The sequence below is a fragment of the Leptopilina heterotoma genome, unplaced genomic scaffold, assembly GCF_015476425.1.
Source record: "Leptopilina heterotoma isolate Lh14 unplaced genomic scaffold, ASM1547642v1 Lhet_62, whole genome shotgun sequence".
Classification (NCBI taxonomy): Eukaryota; Metazoa; Arthropoda; class Insecta; order Hymenoptera; family Figitidae; genus Leptopilina; species Leptopilina heterotoma.
The window spans coordinates 1,053,578-1,069,476 of NW_025111146.1; the positions used below are offsets into that span (position 1 = coordinate 1,053,578).

The following is a 15,899-nucleotide window of genomic DNA, read 5'->3' on the forward strand; positions in this document are numbered from 1 at the left end:
AATTAAAACTATTTTGAAAAATAATAACTATCCTATCGATTTCATTGAAAATCAAATAAAAATTCGTATGAACAAAATAAAATTTTCTGATGTAAATAATAATAATAAAAATAATATTTATAGCCAAACTCCTAAAGTTTGTCTACCTTTCAATGAAAAATGTTTTTTCAAGTTGTCAAATATTTTCAAAGAGTTTCATTGCACTTCTATCCCCCTTATAAATAAAAACTCTAACTCCATCGTTAGATTAGGTAAAGATTCGACGAAAAAATGGGATAGAACTAATGTTGTATACAAGTTTAATTGTAAAAACTGCCCTGCAACATATATTGGCGAGACGAAACGATCATTATTTACTCGCATAAATGAACACAAAAAAGTGAATGACAACTCTGTAGTTTATCGACACCGAACCAATTTTAATCACGATTTTGACTGGGAAAACACAAAAATCTTGGACAATGAAAAAAATTTTACAAAACGACGAATATCTGAAATGATCCATATTAAAACTAATCGTTCCACTATCAACAGAAAGGAAGATATTTTCACTCTAAACAAAACCTTCTTTCCTCTTCTCAGACGTATAGACTCTTGCCTTTAACGATACACAACAATAACATAACTTTCTGACAACCTGTGTTTATATATAAGTTCATTGCCCCTTCTCGTATCAATTTGACTTTCTTATATCGTTAAATTCTAATTTTATTTCAGTTGACACTGAGACAGTGTAATGAAATGTCTTCCTTTCTAAATTTTAACTCTATTTTTAACTATTTAATGTGGAACATGTGTTGTATTTTATTTATTTATTGTTTTTTATTTCTTGACAAGTTAAAACGTGTCTCTATGTTTTAATGAATTAGGTATGATAATATTATTGTCATTACTTTTATAAAAATAGTGCTTTAAGTCTTTATAAATATTGAAGTGTTTATTCTTTTAATAAATTCAGCCTGATGAGGTTGGCAAACCTTAGCCAACGAAACGTCGCTATACTGACAATACACATTGGATTTTATTCAATTTCCACCTTCCCATGATCATTTATTCAACAACTATATCAACTAAATTATGGAAGGATTTAACTCTACTCAATTACTAAATACGAGTCTTGGATCGGAGATAGACTCACTCTCATTGTCAACATCCTTTTTCACCTATATCGGTGACAAATATGGCAAACACTTCAAAGATCTTTTAAAAAAATGGACATCTACTAACAAACAACTGGCGACTGCACTATCAAAAAAGGTTTTTCTCTTGAGCTGTAGAAACAACAACGTCTTTCCTCAACATATCATTGGTTTAGAAAAGCGTCTAAATATTACATCTTTTTACAGTAAGTCTTGTAAAAAATCCTTTTCAAAACTAAAAAAATCCTTTCTAAAAAACCTACTAAATACGGAGATCGACGATATTCATTTACATGTAGAATTTTTAAAAAAGCGTTTAAATCACTACGAACAAAACATTGTAAATTCAAACTTTGATAATGTATCTCGTGATAGATTTCTTGAGCTTTCACGAAAAAAATTTAATCGTCTCTTATTCGCCAACAACACTACTCATAAAAAGAAACTTGCAATTTTAATTAAAAAAGGACAATCTACAAAAATTCAAATTAATCAACCAAATTGGTTCAAAAATTTAACTGACACTGAGGTCCCATCGGAAGTGGCGGAGGTTGCATCTTTGGGTCCTAATTTTTGTTTTTCAAATGATATTTCCAAAGATGACATTATAAATTCTATCAAAAATTTGGAGTCCTGTTTATCTAAAGTTGACATCAATGAAACTTCTAAAAATATCTTAAGGGGAAAGTTTTCTGATGTTTTATCAAATAATCTAAATAATAAAAATCCATCTAAAAATCAAGATAAATCTTTTTGTAAAAAATTAAACATTACCAAAACTTTCTTAAAAAACAATTCTGACCTTTTTTTCACTCCTGCTGATAAAGGTAATGTGACAGTCCTTCTAAAAAAATCTGACTATAACCAAAAAATGACAAATATGTTTTCTGACATTTCTACCTATGAACTTATAAAAAAGAATCCTTTAAAAAAACTCACTAAAGAAACATCAGCAATTCTTAAATATTTGAATGAAAACGATTTCTTAGATAAAAACTATCACCCGAATCAATTGACCTTGACCGACACTGTTTTGGCTAAGGCTTACGGACTACCAAAAATACATAAAGAAAATGTCCCACTCCGCCCTATTATTTCTTTAATAAACAGTCCTACTCATTTTCTTGCTAAAATTTTATATAATTCTTTAAAAAATTGCATACCTTTACCTCAGTCACACATTAATAACAGTTTAGAACTCAAAAATAAATTGAATGATATTACTATGGACGATACTTATACTTTTATCTCACTTGACGTAAGTTCCATGTTCACTAATGTGTCTTGTGAACTTGCCACTCAGAGTTTGGATAGACGAATTAACTTTATAAATCAGAAATGTAAGATCCCTTTTTCTGATATTATTGATTTTACAAAATTCGTATTTAACAACACGTATTTTTCGTTCGATGGAAAATTCTATAGACAAGTTTACGGTACACCGATGGGTTCTCCAATCTCAGCTTTTGTCTCTGATATTGTTATGGATGATCTGGAAACTGAATGTTTAAAAGAGTTAAAAGAAAAACATGATTGTGTCCCTCTGTTCTATTTTAGATATGTGGATGACACAATCTTAGCAGTTAAAAAAGAACATGTTAATTTGGTCGTTGATACTTTTAATTCTTATAATCAAAAACTACAATTCACCGTAGAAAAAGAAAAAGAATATTCTATTAAATTTCTCGATTTAAATCTTGTTAGAGATAATAATAAAATTATTACAAATTGGTATCAAAAACCGACTTCATCGGATAGACTTATCAATTATTTTTCAGATCATCCAATTCAACAAAAAAAGAATATTGTATACAATCTCGTCGACAGAGCGATTTCATTGTCCAACAAAAAATTCCATTTTGATAACTTGAAAAAAATTAAAACTATTTTGAAAAATAATAACTATCCTATCGATTTCATTGAAAATCAAATAAAAATTCGTATGAACAAAATAAAATTTTCTGATGTAAATAATAATAATAAAAATAATATTTATAGCCAAACTCCTAAAGTTTGTCTACCTTTCAATGAAAAATGTTTTTTCAAGTTGTCAAATATTTTCAAAGAGTTTCATTGCACTTCTATCCCCCTTATAAATAAAAACTCTAACTCCATCGTTAGATTAGGTAAAGATTCGACGAAAAAATGGGATAGAACTAATGTTGTATACAAGTTTAATTGTAAAAACTGCCCTGCAACATATATTGGCGAGACGAAACGATCATTATTTACTCGCATAAATGAACACAAAAAAGTGAATGACAACTCTGTAGTTTATCGACACCGAACCAATTTTAATCACGATTTTGACTGGGAAAACACAAAAATCTTGGACAATGAAAAAAATTTTACAAAACGACGAATATCTGAAATGATCCATATTAAAACTAATCGTTCCACTATCAACAGAAAGGAAGATATTTTCACTCTAAACAAAACCTTCTTTCCTCTTCTCAGACGTATAGACTCTTGCCTTTAACGATACACAACAATAACATAACTTTCTGACAACCTGTGTTTATATATAAGTTCATTGCCCCTTCTCGTATCAATTTGACTTTCTTATATCGTTAAATTCTAATTTTATTTCAGTTGACACTGAGACAGTGTAATGAAATGTCTTCCTTTCTAAATTTTAACTCTATTTTTAACTATTTAATGTGGAACATGTGTTGTATTTTATTTATTTATTGTTTTTTATTTCTTGACAAGTTAAAACGTGTCTCTATGTTTTAATGAATTAGGTATGATAATATTATTGTCATTACTTTTATAAAAATAGTGCTTTAAGTCTTTATAAATATTGAAGTGTTTATTCTTTTAATAAATTCAGCCTGATGAGGTTGGCAAACCTTAGCCAACGAAACGTCGCTATACTGACAATACACATTGGATTTTATTCAATTTCCACCTTCCCATGATCATTTATTCAACAACTATATCTACAGTTAGGGTTGACTAAAATTAGAATTACTCATTTGTAAATCCAATATTCAGGATCCAAAAACTAAGATTATAGGATTATTTGAATCCGATTATCTAAAAATATAAATATAATAAATTTTGATGAGGCTGAAGTCCGCAACGTTTAAAAAAACGAAAAATTAAAAATTAAAAAAATAAAAACTTTTCAACGCAAAAACGTTTTAATTGCTAAAAAACATGCACCAAAAAACTTTCAACCCCCTAACCCCTTCAACACCCTTCGTTTATGGGGTAAAATGACCCAAAAAACGAAAAAAAATTTATCAAAGTTACAGATGGTCTTACAGTTGTAATTTTTTTTCAGAAATCACTTGTATTAGACCCCACTAGACTGCAAAAAAAGTTTCGCCCTTCTAACCCTTTCGGATATCTTTGTTCATGGGGTAAAATGGTCCAAAAAACCAAAAAAAAATTTAGCAAAGTTACAGATGGTCTTACAGTTGAAATTTTTTTTCAGAACTCTTTTCAGAACTCTTAGAACTCTGAATTTTAAAATTTTGAAAATTTTAGAAAATTTCAAAGTCCCGTAACTTTTTTGATTTTGGATTTAGAACAAAATGTCATTAGATATACTTATAGAACTCTTCGCAACGATGCCAGAACTCTATTCAGAACTCGCAAAATATTATTTTCATAATTTTTTTTAATTTGTTAATATCTTTTGAAATTTTGCAGAACTCTTGTTTTTTTGGTAGAGAACTCTAGAACTCTTTATTCTCTTTCAGAATATTAGGTCAGAACTCTTTTTTGCAAAAATCATAGTGCTATGCAAACTTAGCACTATGATTTTTCATTGTCGCTTTTTTATTGTTAATCATTAAAACTATTTAAATAATCGTTAGAGAACTCTAGAACTATTGCTAAAGTGCCCAGAACTCTTGTAAAATTTTTGATTTTTCAAAAAAATAGTGCCAACTTTACATGACTGTAAAATGGTCCAAAAAACGAAAAAAAATTACCAATATTACAGATGGTCTTACAGTTGTAATTTTTTTCAGAAATCACTTGTACTAGACCCCACTAGACTACAAAAAAAGTTTCGCCCTTCCAACCCTTTCGGATCCCTTCGTTTATGGGGTAAAATGGTCCAAAAACGAAAAAAATTCATCAAAATTATAGATGGTCTTATTATTATTATTAAGAAGAGGGTTGTGGACTTAGGACCTTGCAGGTCAACGCCACTAACGCTTGGGTAATCCCTTTACGTTCCCCATAACCACCCCTATATCCGAAGTCCTTTCCACAACAGGAGGACTTCGGCCAGGTTTCTGGTAGCAATAACGGTCTCCCCCAGAAAAAAGTAGCCCGTAATGTGTTCCCGCTCCTTCACAAGTGCAGGGCAGTGACACAAGATGTGTATCGGGGTTTCATATTCCTCTCCACACCTACGGCACTTCGGGTCGTCTAGGATCCCCATTTTGTGCCTATGATAGCGCAGATCACCATGGCCAGTTAATAGCCCTGTTATGATCTTTGCCTCTTTTCTATTTAATTTGCGGAATTCCGCTTTCCTCATAGGGTTAATATTACTTCCCATGAGTACCTTGGCTTGTCTACAGCCCTTAGTTACCTGCCATTCCCTTTGGTGTTCCGCAGCTATCCACTGTTTAATTTCCAGTGTCAGGCATTTGTTGGAAACACCAATGGGAGGTTCAGGTCCAATAAGTTGTTTTCTAGCCCCTTCTTTAGCTAGCTCATCCGCCCTATCGTTTCCCGCGAATCTACTGTGACCAGGTATCCACAGGAGGGTAACGCGGTTCGTTTCAGCTAGTTTGTTAAGTGCTTCATGACAATCACCGACCAGCCGTGATGTTGATACGTATCGTTTCAAGGAGAAAATGGCCGCCTTGCTATCCGAAAGGATAAAAATATCTTTGTTGTGACAATTTTTCAAGGCTTCAACAGCACCATAAAATATTGCCACAATTTCGGCTTGTAACACAGTAACAGTGGTCCCCAACTTAAAGGAGTGTCCCACTTGGGAGGTTACATAATAGATTCCTGCACCAACTCCATTCCCGCCTTTTGATCCATCTGTGTACCAGACTTCACAGTCAGCTGGAATACTTGTCAGTCCATTTATCCAATCTTCTTTACTAGGTATATTAATCCTATACTTTTTGTCGAAGAGGTACAAAGGGACAGTTCTGTCCCTAATCATACTTAGAAGGGGGATTCTCACCAATTTCTTTGGAAGACGCCATCTGCCCACCTCCCTGCGGCCCACAGGACCACTCAACCGCAGGGCAGCCTTAACCGCCGCTGCTTTAATTGTAAGGTGTAAGGGTTCTAGCCCCAAGAGGGCACCAAGGGCAGCAGTAGGAGTTGTACGCACCGCCCCCGTTATGCCTCTAAGTACCATCCCCCTTACCCTTTCCAATTCTGTTTGTGCTGTTTTTAGCTTAACTCTACTCCACCAGACCACACAAGCATAGGTCAGCCTAGGGAGCAGAATTGCTTCATAGATCCACAATAGTGTATCCGGTATAGATGGTCTTACAGTTGTAATTTTTTTTTAAGAAATCACTTGTACTAGACCCCACTAGACTGCAAAAAAAGTTTCGCCCTTCCAACCCTTTCGGATCCTTTGGATTATGGGGTAAAATGGTCCAAAAAAACGAAAAAAAAATTTACCAATATTACAGATGGTCTTACAGTTGTAATTTTTTTTCAGAAATCACTTGTACTAGACCCCACTAGACTGCAAAAAAAGTTTCGCCCTTCCAACCCTTTCGGATCCCTTCGTTTATGTGGTAAAATGGTCCAAAAACGAAAAAAATTCATTAAAATTATAGATAGTCTTACAGTTGTAATTTTTTCAGAAATCACTTGTACTAGACCCCACTAGACTGCAAAAAAAGTTTCGCCCTTCCAACCCTTTCGGATCCCTTCGTTTATGGGGTAAAATGGTCCAAAAACCAAAAAAAAATTTATCAAAATTATAGATGGTCTTACAGTTGTAATTTTTTTCAGAAATCACTTGTACTAGACCCCACTAGATTGCAAAAAAAGTTTCGCCCTTCCAACCCTTTCGGATCCCTTCGTTTATGGGGTAAAATGGTCCAAAAACGAAAAAAATTCATCAAAATTATAGATGGTCTTACAGTAGTAATTTTTTTTGAGAAATCACTTATACTAGACCCCACTAGACTGCAAAAAAAGTTTCCGATGTATTTTTGGACACTGAACACGATCCCGACTTCCAAAATTGCCCATCACGTCAGGATTTTGAGAAAAGTGGGGGTAAAGACCCCAAAAACGCTTTTTTGAGGATTTTCAACATTTTTTTTCTCTTTAACCTGACGTGCTAGAGACTTCCACAAGGTCTTAAATTAAAGCTTGTAATGTGCACTAGAAGACCCATATCCATAAAATAAAAAAAAATTAGAAGTTTTTTTAAAAAATGGGGTTGAAGGCACCAAAAAGGTGTGTTTTTCGATTGCTTTAATAGACTTCATGCAATTGCTTGGATTTGCTTAAAAATTGTTACTCGGGGTTTTTGGAGTCGTAGATTACGAATCCAAAATTAGTTTTTAAAAATTTAAAATGGCGGAACCAAGATGGCAGATATAAAAATGAAGAATTTCTTGGATTCGCTTAAAAGTTTGTTACTCCAGGATTTTTGGGATCGCTGATTACGAATTCGCCATTTTTAATGTTTTGAAAACTAATATCCGATTTGTAATCAGCGACCTCAAAAACCTCGAGTAACCGTTTTCAAGCGAATCCAAGCAATTGCAAGGAGTCTATTAAATCAATTCAAAAACACACATTTTTTAGTGTCTTCAACCCCATTTTTTAAAAAAATCTTAATTTTTTTTATTTTATGGATATGGGTCTTCTAGTGCACATTACAAGCTTTAATTTAAGACCTTGTGGAAGTCTCTAGCACGTCAGGTTAAAGAGAAAAAAAATGTTGAAAATCCTCAAAAAAGCGTTTTTGGGGTCTTTACCCCCACTTTTCTCAAAATCATGACGTGATGGGCAATTTTGGTAGTCGAGATCGTGTTCAGCGTCCAAAAATACATCGTAAACCATTCCGATATCTCATAAAAAAAAAGTTAGTCTTTTTTTGTTGACCTGTGTAATGATTACAATAGTCGAACAGTACTCTTCGAATATGCACAGGAAAAAAAAAGTGTTATTATAACACTAAAAGTAGTGTTAAAACTACACGCAACATTTTTAACCGACAGTGTGCAATTTTAACACTTCATTGGTGTTAAAATAACATTGGAATGTGTTAAATTAACACTACAGGGTGTTAAATTATTATACATTTTAAATAGGGTTAAAATAACACCAAAATTGTGTTAAAACAACATCACCTAAAAACTACACGCAACAAATTTAACACATATTTTTTTCTGTCACCCATGGGTGATTCTCCATAAAGTAGGTATTTTCATGTCTTTGCTTTATAACTTCTAAACATGTAATCATTGAATTATAAACAATAGACGAAAATATTATTTAAACATCCCTTAACTATTACACAATATAAAAACTATAATTTTGTTTATAAATTTAGTGTAAAATAACATTAAAGAGCTGAAAAGTATCCCGTGTAGAAATTTACCCATTTGTCCCTGTCTTTAGTAGGGTCCTCGCTAGATTCTGACTAGAACCTCTAGTCTAGAAAAACTAGTCGGGCCCCTATCGAATTCTAGTTAAATAATTTCGACTAGAAAAACTCACTAGAAAACTATCATATTCTAGTTAGGATATCCTGGACTAGAGAAAACTGATCAGGCCCTTATTGATTTCCAACTAGACAAACTAGTGTACAAGTATTACCTATACATAAATTGTCTTTTTAGATAAACAATGACTGAGAATCAGTGACTCTATTCTCGCGATTTGAATCAGTAAAATCTTACTGAAGATCAGTTAAAAATGATTGAAATTTTTAAATTTTTTAATTGTCGAATCAGTGGAAAATGACTGAAATTTCAGTTATTTTTCACTGATTCAGATTTAGAGAGTAAAATTTTTAAACATAATTTTTGTTTAAATCAAAACAGAAAATATGTTTGAATCAAACATAATTATTCAAACAAATAATATTTTTGAATCAAAACAGTAGATATTTTCTATATATTGAGATTAAGCTTACAAACTAATTTCAATTAAAAAAAATCACTTAAAATTATTTTTCTATTTAAATTAAGTATAATGTTTTCTCACTGCACATGGGATTTTAAATTTTACCCGTTATTTCGTAATGCCCGCTCTCTATATTTGAATCAGTGAAAATACTACTGAATCAAAAAGTACTCAGATATTTGACTGATGAATCAGTGATTTAACTGCTTTCCACTGATCAGTTCAGTTTTCGTTTACCAACGCGTGTCAAAGCTCCTGTTTCTTGATTTTGTGTTGTTTTTAAAAACACTAATAATTAATAATTAATTTAAAACACTAATACTGTAGTTCGTAAGTTATATTTTATCAATTTTTTATTTTAGTAGTTGGTGGATTCCACATCAGTTCAACACACTTATTTTCATGACTTGTTGGGATTTGGCTGTACTTTTGTAAATTTATTACTTTTATAGTGATAAACAACTCCACCAAATATTTTTTCAAAATTTTGAAAATTACCAAAAATATGGCATTTTCAAAATTTTTGTCTTTTTTCTGAAAGTGCTATAACTTTGGTTCTAATTAACCGATTTTGGATTTTAAAAAAAGGATTTCTTTGGTTTGAAGTATATTTTAAGTTAAAATTAATATAAAAAAAAATTCAAAATTTTTTTTTTTGAAATTTTTAAAAATTAAAAATCCGTTTTTGAAAGAACATCATCTTCGATTTTATTCAAAATTTTACTAAATGTTAGGGCAAATGTGCTTTACGTGTTAATTTGTTTTGAATTTGATAAAATATTTTTTGAGTTATGGAGTTTCAAAATTTTGATTTTTTTGAAAATATCTTTTTTTCGATTTAATATATTGATAAGTAAAATTAATCAAATTTAAAGTATGAATAGTGACTTTTAAAGGGGGTTTCATGGGCTATAAGCTGGTGATGAAAAAAAGACGTTTTTTGTCAATTTGACCTTGAAATTCAAGGTCAAATTCTTAATTTCACACGCTAAAAAAGTTTTACTAAAGTAGAGATAACATTCACTATAATAGCTATAAGTTTCACTGATTTGGCTCCATCGATAATCCATTTTCGCTGATGCAGCGAAAATGATATTTCTTGCGTTACCTTTTGAAAACAACACAACCTCAAAATAACACTTGAATGAAAACATTTTTAAATTAATGTTCAAAGCGTATATTCAAATTCTATTAATTATATTTTTTATGTTATAACTAATAAAATGTAAAATTAGTAAATTAATACGTATTTAGAGGTAAGAAATGCAAATTTGACATTTGTGATTTTAGAGAAATTTCTATGAGAATGGTAAACTGTCAAATATTTCCTATATGGCTGACCAGTTATATTCATTTTCTCTATATCAGAGAAACAGTTTGACTACTGCATTGGAAATCATTCACTGAATTAGTTGCATAGATTCTTTATATTATTAATTTTCGAAATTAGCTGTATCCCACAGTAAAATTTTTTTCCGTGCAATATAGAGTAGAATCCGGTTAATACGATCCCATTTAATACGATTTCCCGCTTAAGACGCTCTTTTATGGTGGTCCCTGCAATTAAAGACATACATTTTATATCCCGCCTAATACGTTTTCCCACGCACATAAGACGCATTCTTAGTGCGGTCCCTACAGTATCGTATTAACCAAGTTCTACTGTATCTCAAAATTGGTGTTTTTTATTTTTTTGTAACCTATCCCAATCGAAAGCTTACCTTTTTTCATATAAGCCATGTAAAAATCAAAGTGGGACCACAGAACTTTTTGAAGAAATTGATTATAAATCATCATTTTCTATGTAAAATAATGATAAATTATTATTTTCCTCAAAAATTCTCATCGTCCCACTCTGATTTTTACATGGCTCATAGAAAAAAGGTCATCAGCTTATTAGCCCGTGAAACTCCCTTTAAAAATCACTATTCATACATTAAATTTGATTAATTTTACTTATCAATATATTAAATTGAAAAAAAGATATTTTCAAAAAAATCAAAATTTTGAAACTCCATAACTCAAAAAATATTTTCTCAAATTCAAAAAAAAATTAATATTTACACTTCTACTAATAATAGTAACATTTTAGCAAAGTTTAGAGAAAATTCATTTTTTTACCTGGGCAGTTGAGGAATTTTGCCCCATATGTTCGTAATTTGTGGTTACGTTTTATTTTTTTACTCGGAATCCCTTTGAGATCCCAAGATGAAATTTACAGGACATGTAAATCACATTTGCCCTAACATTTAGTAAAATTTTGAAAAAAATCGAAGATGATGTTTTTTCAAAAACGGATTTTTAATTTTTCAAAATTTCAAAAAAAAAAAAAATTTTGAATTTTTTTTTATATTAGTTTTAACTTAAAATATACTTCAAACCAAAGACATCCTTTTTTTAAAATCCAAAATCGGGTAATTAGAACTAAAGTTATAGCACTTTCAAAAAAAAGACAAAAATTTTGAAAATGCCATATTTTTGGTAATTTTCAAAATTTTGAAAAAATATTTGGTGGAGTTGTTTATCACTATAAAAGTAATAAATTTACAAAAGTACAGCCAAATCCCAACAAGTCATGAAAATAAGTGTGTTGAACTGACGTGGAATCCACCAGTTGAGTGGTAATTACAATTAAATTGTATTGCTTTTCTTATAGTTAAATTCTAACCTAAAATTTATTATTTGTAAACATGATTTTCAAACTTATTTTTGATGAAAGTTGTATACTAAAATGTATTGCATAATCTATGAGATTCTACATAATAAAAATTGATGTATCAAAATCTGTTATAATTTTATGTCATTATTCGTAAATTCTGTTCATTCGCAAATGAACGAAATCTTGTGGATAATATAAATATTTTTAACAATTACTAACTGCAATAAAAAGCAAAAGAAAGGTAAATTAAAAATTTTGTCACTTTATAATTTATTTTTTAATAATCAATTTTTCTAGTTGAACTATAAATATAATTTTTAAGATAAAATATCTAATTTTAATTTTTGAAAAGATAATTTAGTAATAATAATTATTTATCGAATAGAATTTTGGAAAGCAACAACATACCCCAAACATTTCTAAAATTCAAGATGCAAAATTTTAATTTATAAATAGGAGTTTCTTATTTATTTTCAAAGTAATTTCTAAAACATTTCTAGAATTCAAATATAAGAAAATTTTATACAACTCAGGCGTATTATGGTCACTTTATATACCTGTACAGGCGCGTACTAAGTTCCCCCTTATAACCCAGCAGTCAATAAAGAAACCATTATAGCCCTAGGGAGATAAAGGGTACATTATTGACCGCTAACAGATAAATAAAGTAACCCTTTATCTCCCTAGGGCAATAATGGTTACTTTATTGACCAGCTGGGTTATATGGGAGAACTTAGCATGCACCGGTACAGGTAGCATAGAGTAACCATAATACGCCTTTGTTGTATAAAGCAAAGTATGCAACAAGGGAGGTCTTCGCACTCGCTACGACTCGTTTTTCAATATTGTGCTCGGTACATAAACTCGGACATACTCCCTTGTTGCATAATGTACTATTATTTTCTACATTAAATATGACAATACATACTATGAAATTTTTAAACTTTAGACCTTAAAATATCAATATAGAAATTGTTTGCAAACTCACGTTCATTGATTCTAGAAAACTTGTAATAGACATCAAATTCATGACTCTAAACTTGTTAATAAAATAAATTTAATAAACGTATTTAAAATTTAAAAACATATCCCGAGTCGAACTTTTAGACCTGCTTACCTCCTTAAAACTGAGGGTTTGTAAGGATGTAATAGGATGAAAGCAGAGTTTATTTGCATTGCAAGTTAACTCTGATTACCTCCTGCAAACCCCTGGTTAGCGACAAATTTAGATGGTAAAAGGGGGAAAGCAGGTGTTCCTAGAACCTTATTAAATACTGCTTGACCCTTACTTACAGAATTCTTTCCTCTCCCAAAACCCTGGAAAAACTGCTCATAGCATATTTGAGATCATTTTTAACTAATTTTTATAATAACTTTAATTATTAATAAATGGCATTATTATTTAATGATTTTTACTTTTTTTTTTAATTTAATCGTGACCAATAGCGAATTCATAAATAATGTTAGTATATATGTGGGGATTAATACATATCCATTTATATATAAAAAAAAAAATTAAAAAAAAATTTTAATTTAATATTTGTTAATTAAATTATTTAACGGTGTATATAATCATTAAATTGCATACTTATACCTATACAATACAGAAAAATCGGAATAAACGCAAACCTACGAAATAAATAAAATCTAACGCACGCGAGACTTGAACCTACGACCTACGAACTACGGACTACGAAACTAACGCCCTAAACACTATGCTACGGAACCTAACTGAACACAGACGCTCTATTTTCAGTGACTTGTTGAGTGATTCAATAAAGCATTAATTGACACTAATACACTACAGCAAATAAATAAATTGTTTAATAATAATAACCATTAAACATTCATAAATTAATATTTTTATTATTTAAAAAAAATGTCAAAACATTTCAGTTAAAAATAATATTTATAAATTAATAATAAAAAAGTACATGTTTCGGTAACCTATTCGCAGTTTGAAGTTAATTGTTGTTTACATTTTGGTTTCTTAATCTTTTTTTAATTTTTCTTTTCAAATATTTTCAATTTTAAAATTAATGTATTGAAAATCTTCGAATTGTTGCAAAGAATTTTATCAAAAAATTTGATAATAATAGAATATTCCTTCAAAGAATTTCTTTATTTAGAAAAATAACTAAATTCTCGCAAAGAATTTTATTAATATTTTTAAAAATCCTAATTAAATTTTTTTGAAAAATTTCTTTGAATTTTTTTTTAAACTAATGGAGTTTCTTTAATAATTTTAATTGAAAATTTCGAAAGCAATTGAATTTTATGAAGAAGAATTTTATTAAAATTGTATTAAAAATAAGTGATTTCTTGCGAAGAATTTATTAAAATTTTAAGAAATAATTAAATTGTTTATGAAGAATTTTATAGAAATATTTAAAAATCATGAAATTTTTTCGAAAAATTCAATTAAAGTTGTTTCGAAAATAATTGAATTTCTTTAAAGAATTTTATTAAAATTAAGTATATTCAAAATAATTGAATTCATCATAAGAATTTTAATTACTTTTCGAAAATAATAGAATTATTTCAATTCTTTTGACGAATATATTCAAAAATTGTATTGAGCTAGTAATTTAATTCTTATATAGAATTTTTTTTAAATATTTTGAGAATAATTAAATTGTTTTTCAAAAATTTTAAATTCTTGTTGAAACTAAATTTTATGGGAATTTTTGAAAATAATTAAATTCTTTCGTTTAATTTTATTTTAATTGGGTTAATAATTATTTAATTCTTGCAAAGAGCTTTAGTATTTATAAAAATAGTTGAATTATTTCGAAGAATTTATTAAAGTTTAAGAAAATAATTGCAATTTATGAAAATATTTTAAAATATTTGAATTCATCTAAGGAATTCAATTAAAATTGTTTTGAAAATAATTGAATTCCTGAAAAGAATTTTACTATTTATAAAATTAATTGAATTCTTCGGAAGAATTTTACTATTTATAAAAATAATTGAATTTTTTCGAAGGATTTATTAAAATTTTAGAAAATAATTGAATTCTTTCGTGAAATTTTCAAAATAAAAAATTTTGTAATTTGCAAAACAATAATAAGTTGAATATCTTGTACCGCGCGCAACATTTCCTATTGCGTAAGAATGTGGTAGAAGCAATACAGGGTTTAAGGTTCAATTAGGACTTAAAAAGGAGTTGTCAGAGTTAAATAGAACTTACGCAGGAGGAAAAAAACACCAAGGGTTTGTTAGGTGCAGGTTAGGGTTAAATTATACTTACCAGGAGGTAAGCAGGTCTAAAAGTTCGACTCGGGATCAACCGATGTCAATACCAACTTCATAAAAATGAAACAAAATTAAAAAAACAATTAATTAAAAATTTGGTCGAAAATCAAAAATATGATTTTGGCTTAAAAAGTCAGATTTATTATTTACATTTCATTTTTATAGTGAAAATTAGTTGTATTTACATTAAAAAATAGCTACAAAAAGTGTCACATCAATTTGATAAAAAAATTAAGAAATTTGCATTTTTTGAATTTTGGGAAAAAAGCTATAACTTTTGTTCAGCTTAATATTTTTCAATCGGATATGGCTAGGATTTTAAGTTAGACTAATACCTAAGAGTCTGCAAAGTTTCATTTTAATCGGCCAAGTAGTCTTTGTGTTTATCCCAGACAAAATATTGCGGATAGATATACATACATACACACATAATTTTTTTTATTGTCATTTTTGTAATTCTTACTACTCGAATAGAAAAACTAAACATGAATTTTCAAATTCTATGCAATGTACAGACAAAAGTCTGATCTTATTTATAAAGATTAATTAATTAATAATCTCTTTTTAATTTAAACAATATATTAAGTAATTATTTATTGACACTTTTCTGTAAATTAAATAATTAAAAACATGTGTTGTGCATTAAAATTTAATTTAATACTATTACTTATATGCTATAAATTGTTTTGTAATGAAGTTGCGTTCAATTTTATTCGATATATTATGTAATAAAATATTAAAAAATATAATAA

At 29.2% G+C, this 15,899-nt stretch overlaps 2 protein-coding genes across 2 annotated transcripts in view; one reads left to right on the forward strand and one right to left on the reverse strand.

Annotated features, from left to right (window-relative positions):
* LOC122509738 (sterile alpha motif domain-containing protein 5-like) overlaps nt 1–15,899 on the reverse strand; it is a 306,037-nt gene that overhangs the window by 106,033 nt on the left and 184,105 nt on the right. The gene's annotated exons all lie outside the window — the stretch shown is intronic.
* LOC122509736 lies at nt 2,449–4,209 on the forward strand. The gene is made up of 2 exons (XM_043623969.1): nt 2,449–3,883; nt 3,973–4,209. Exon 1 carries the CDS (start codon nt 2,584–2,586, stop codon nt 3,616–3,618), a length of 1,035 nt encoding a protein of 344 aa, XP_043479904.1. The 5' UTR covers nt 2,449–2,583; the 3' UTR covers nt 3,619–3,883; nt 3,973–4,209.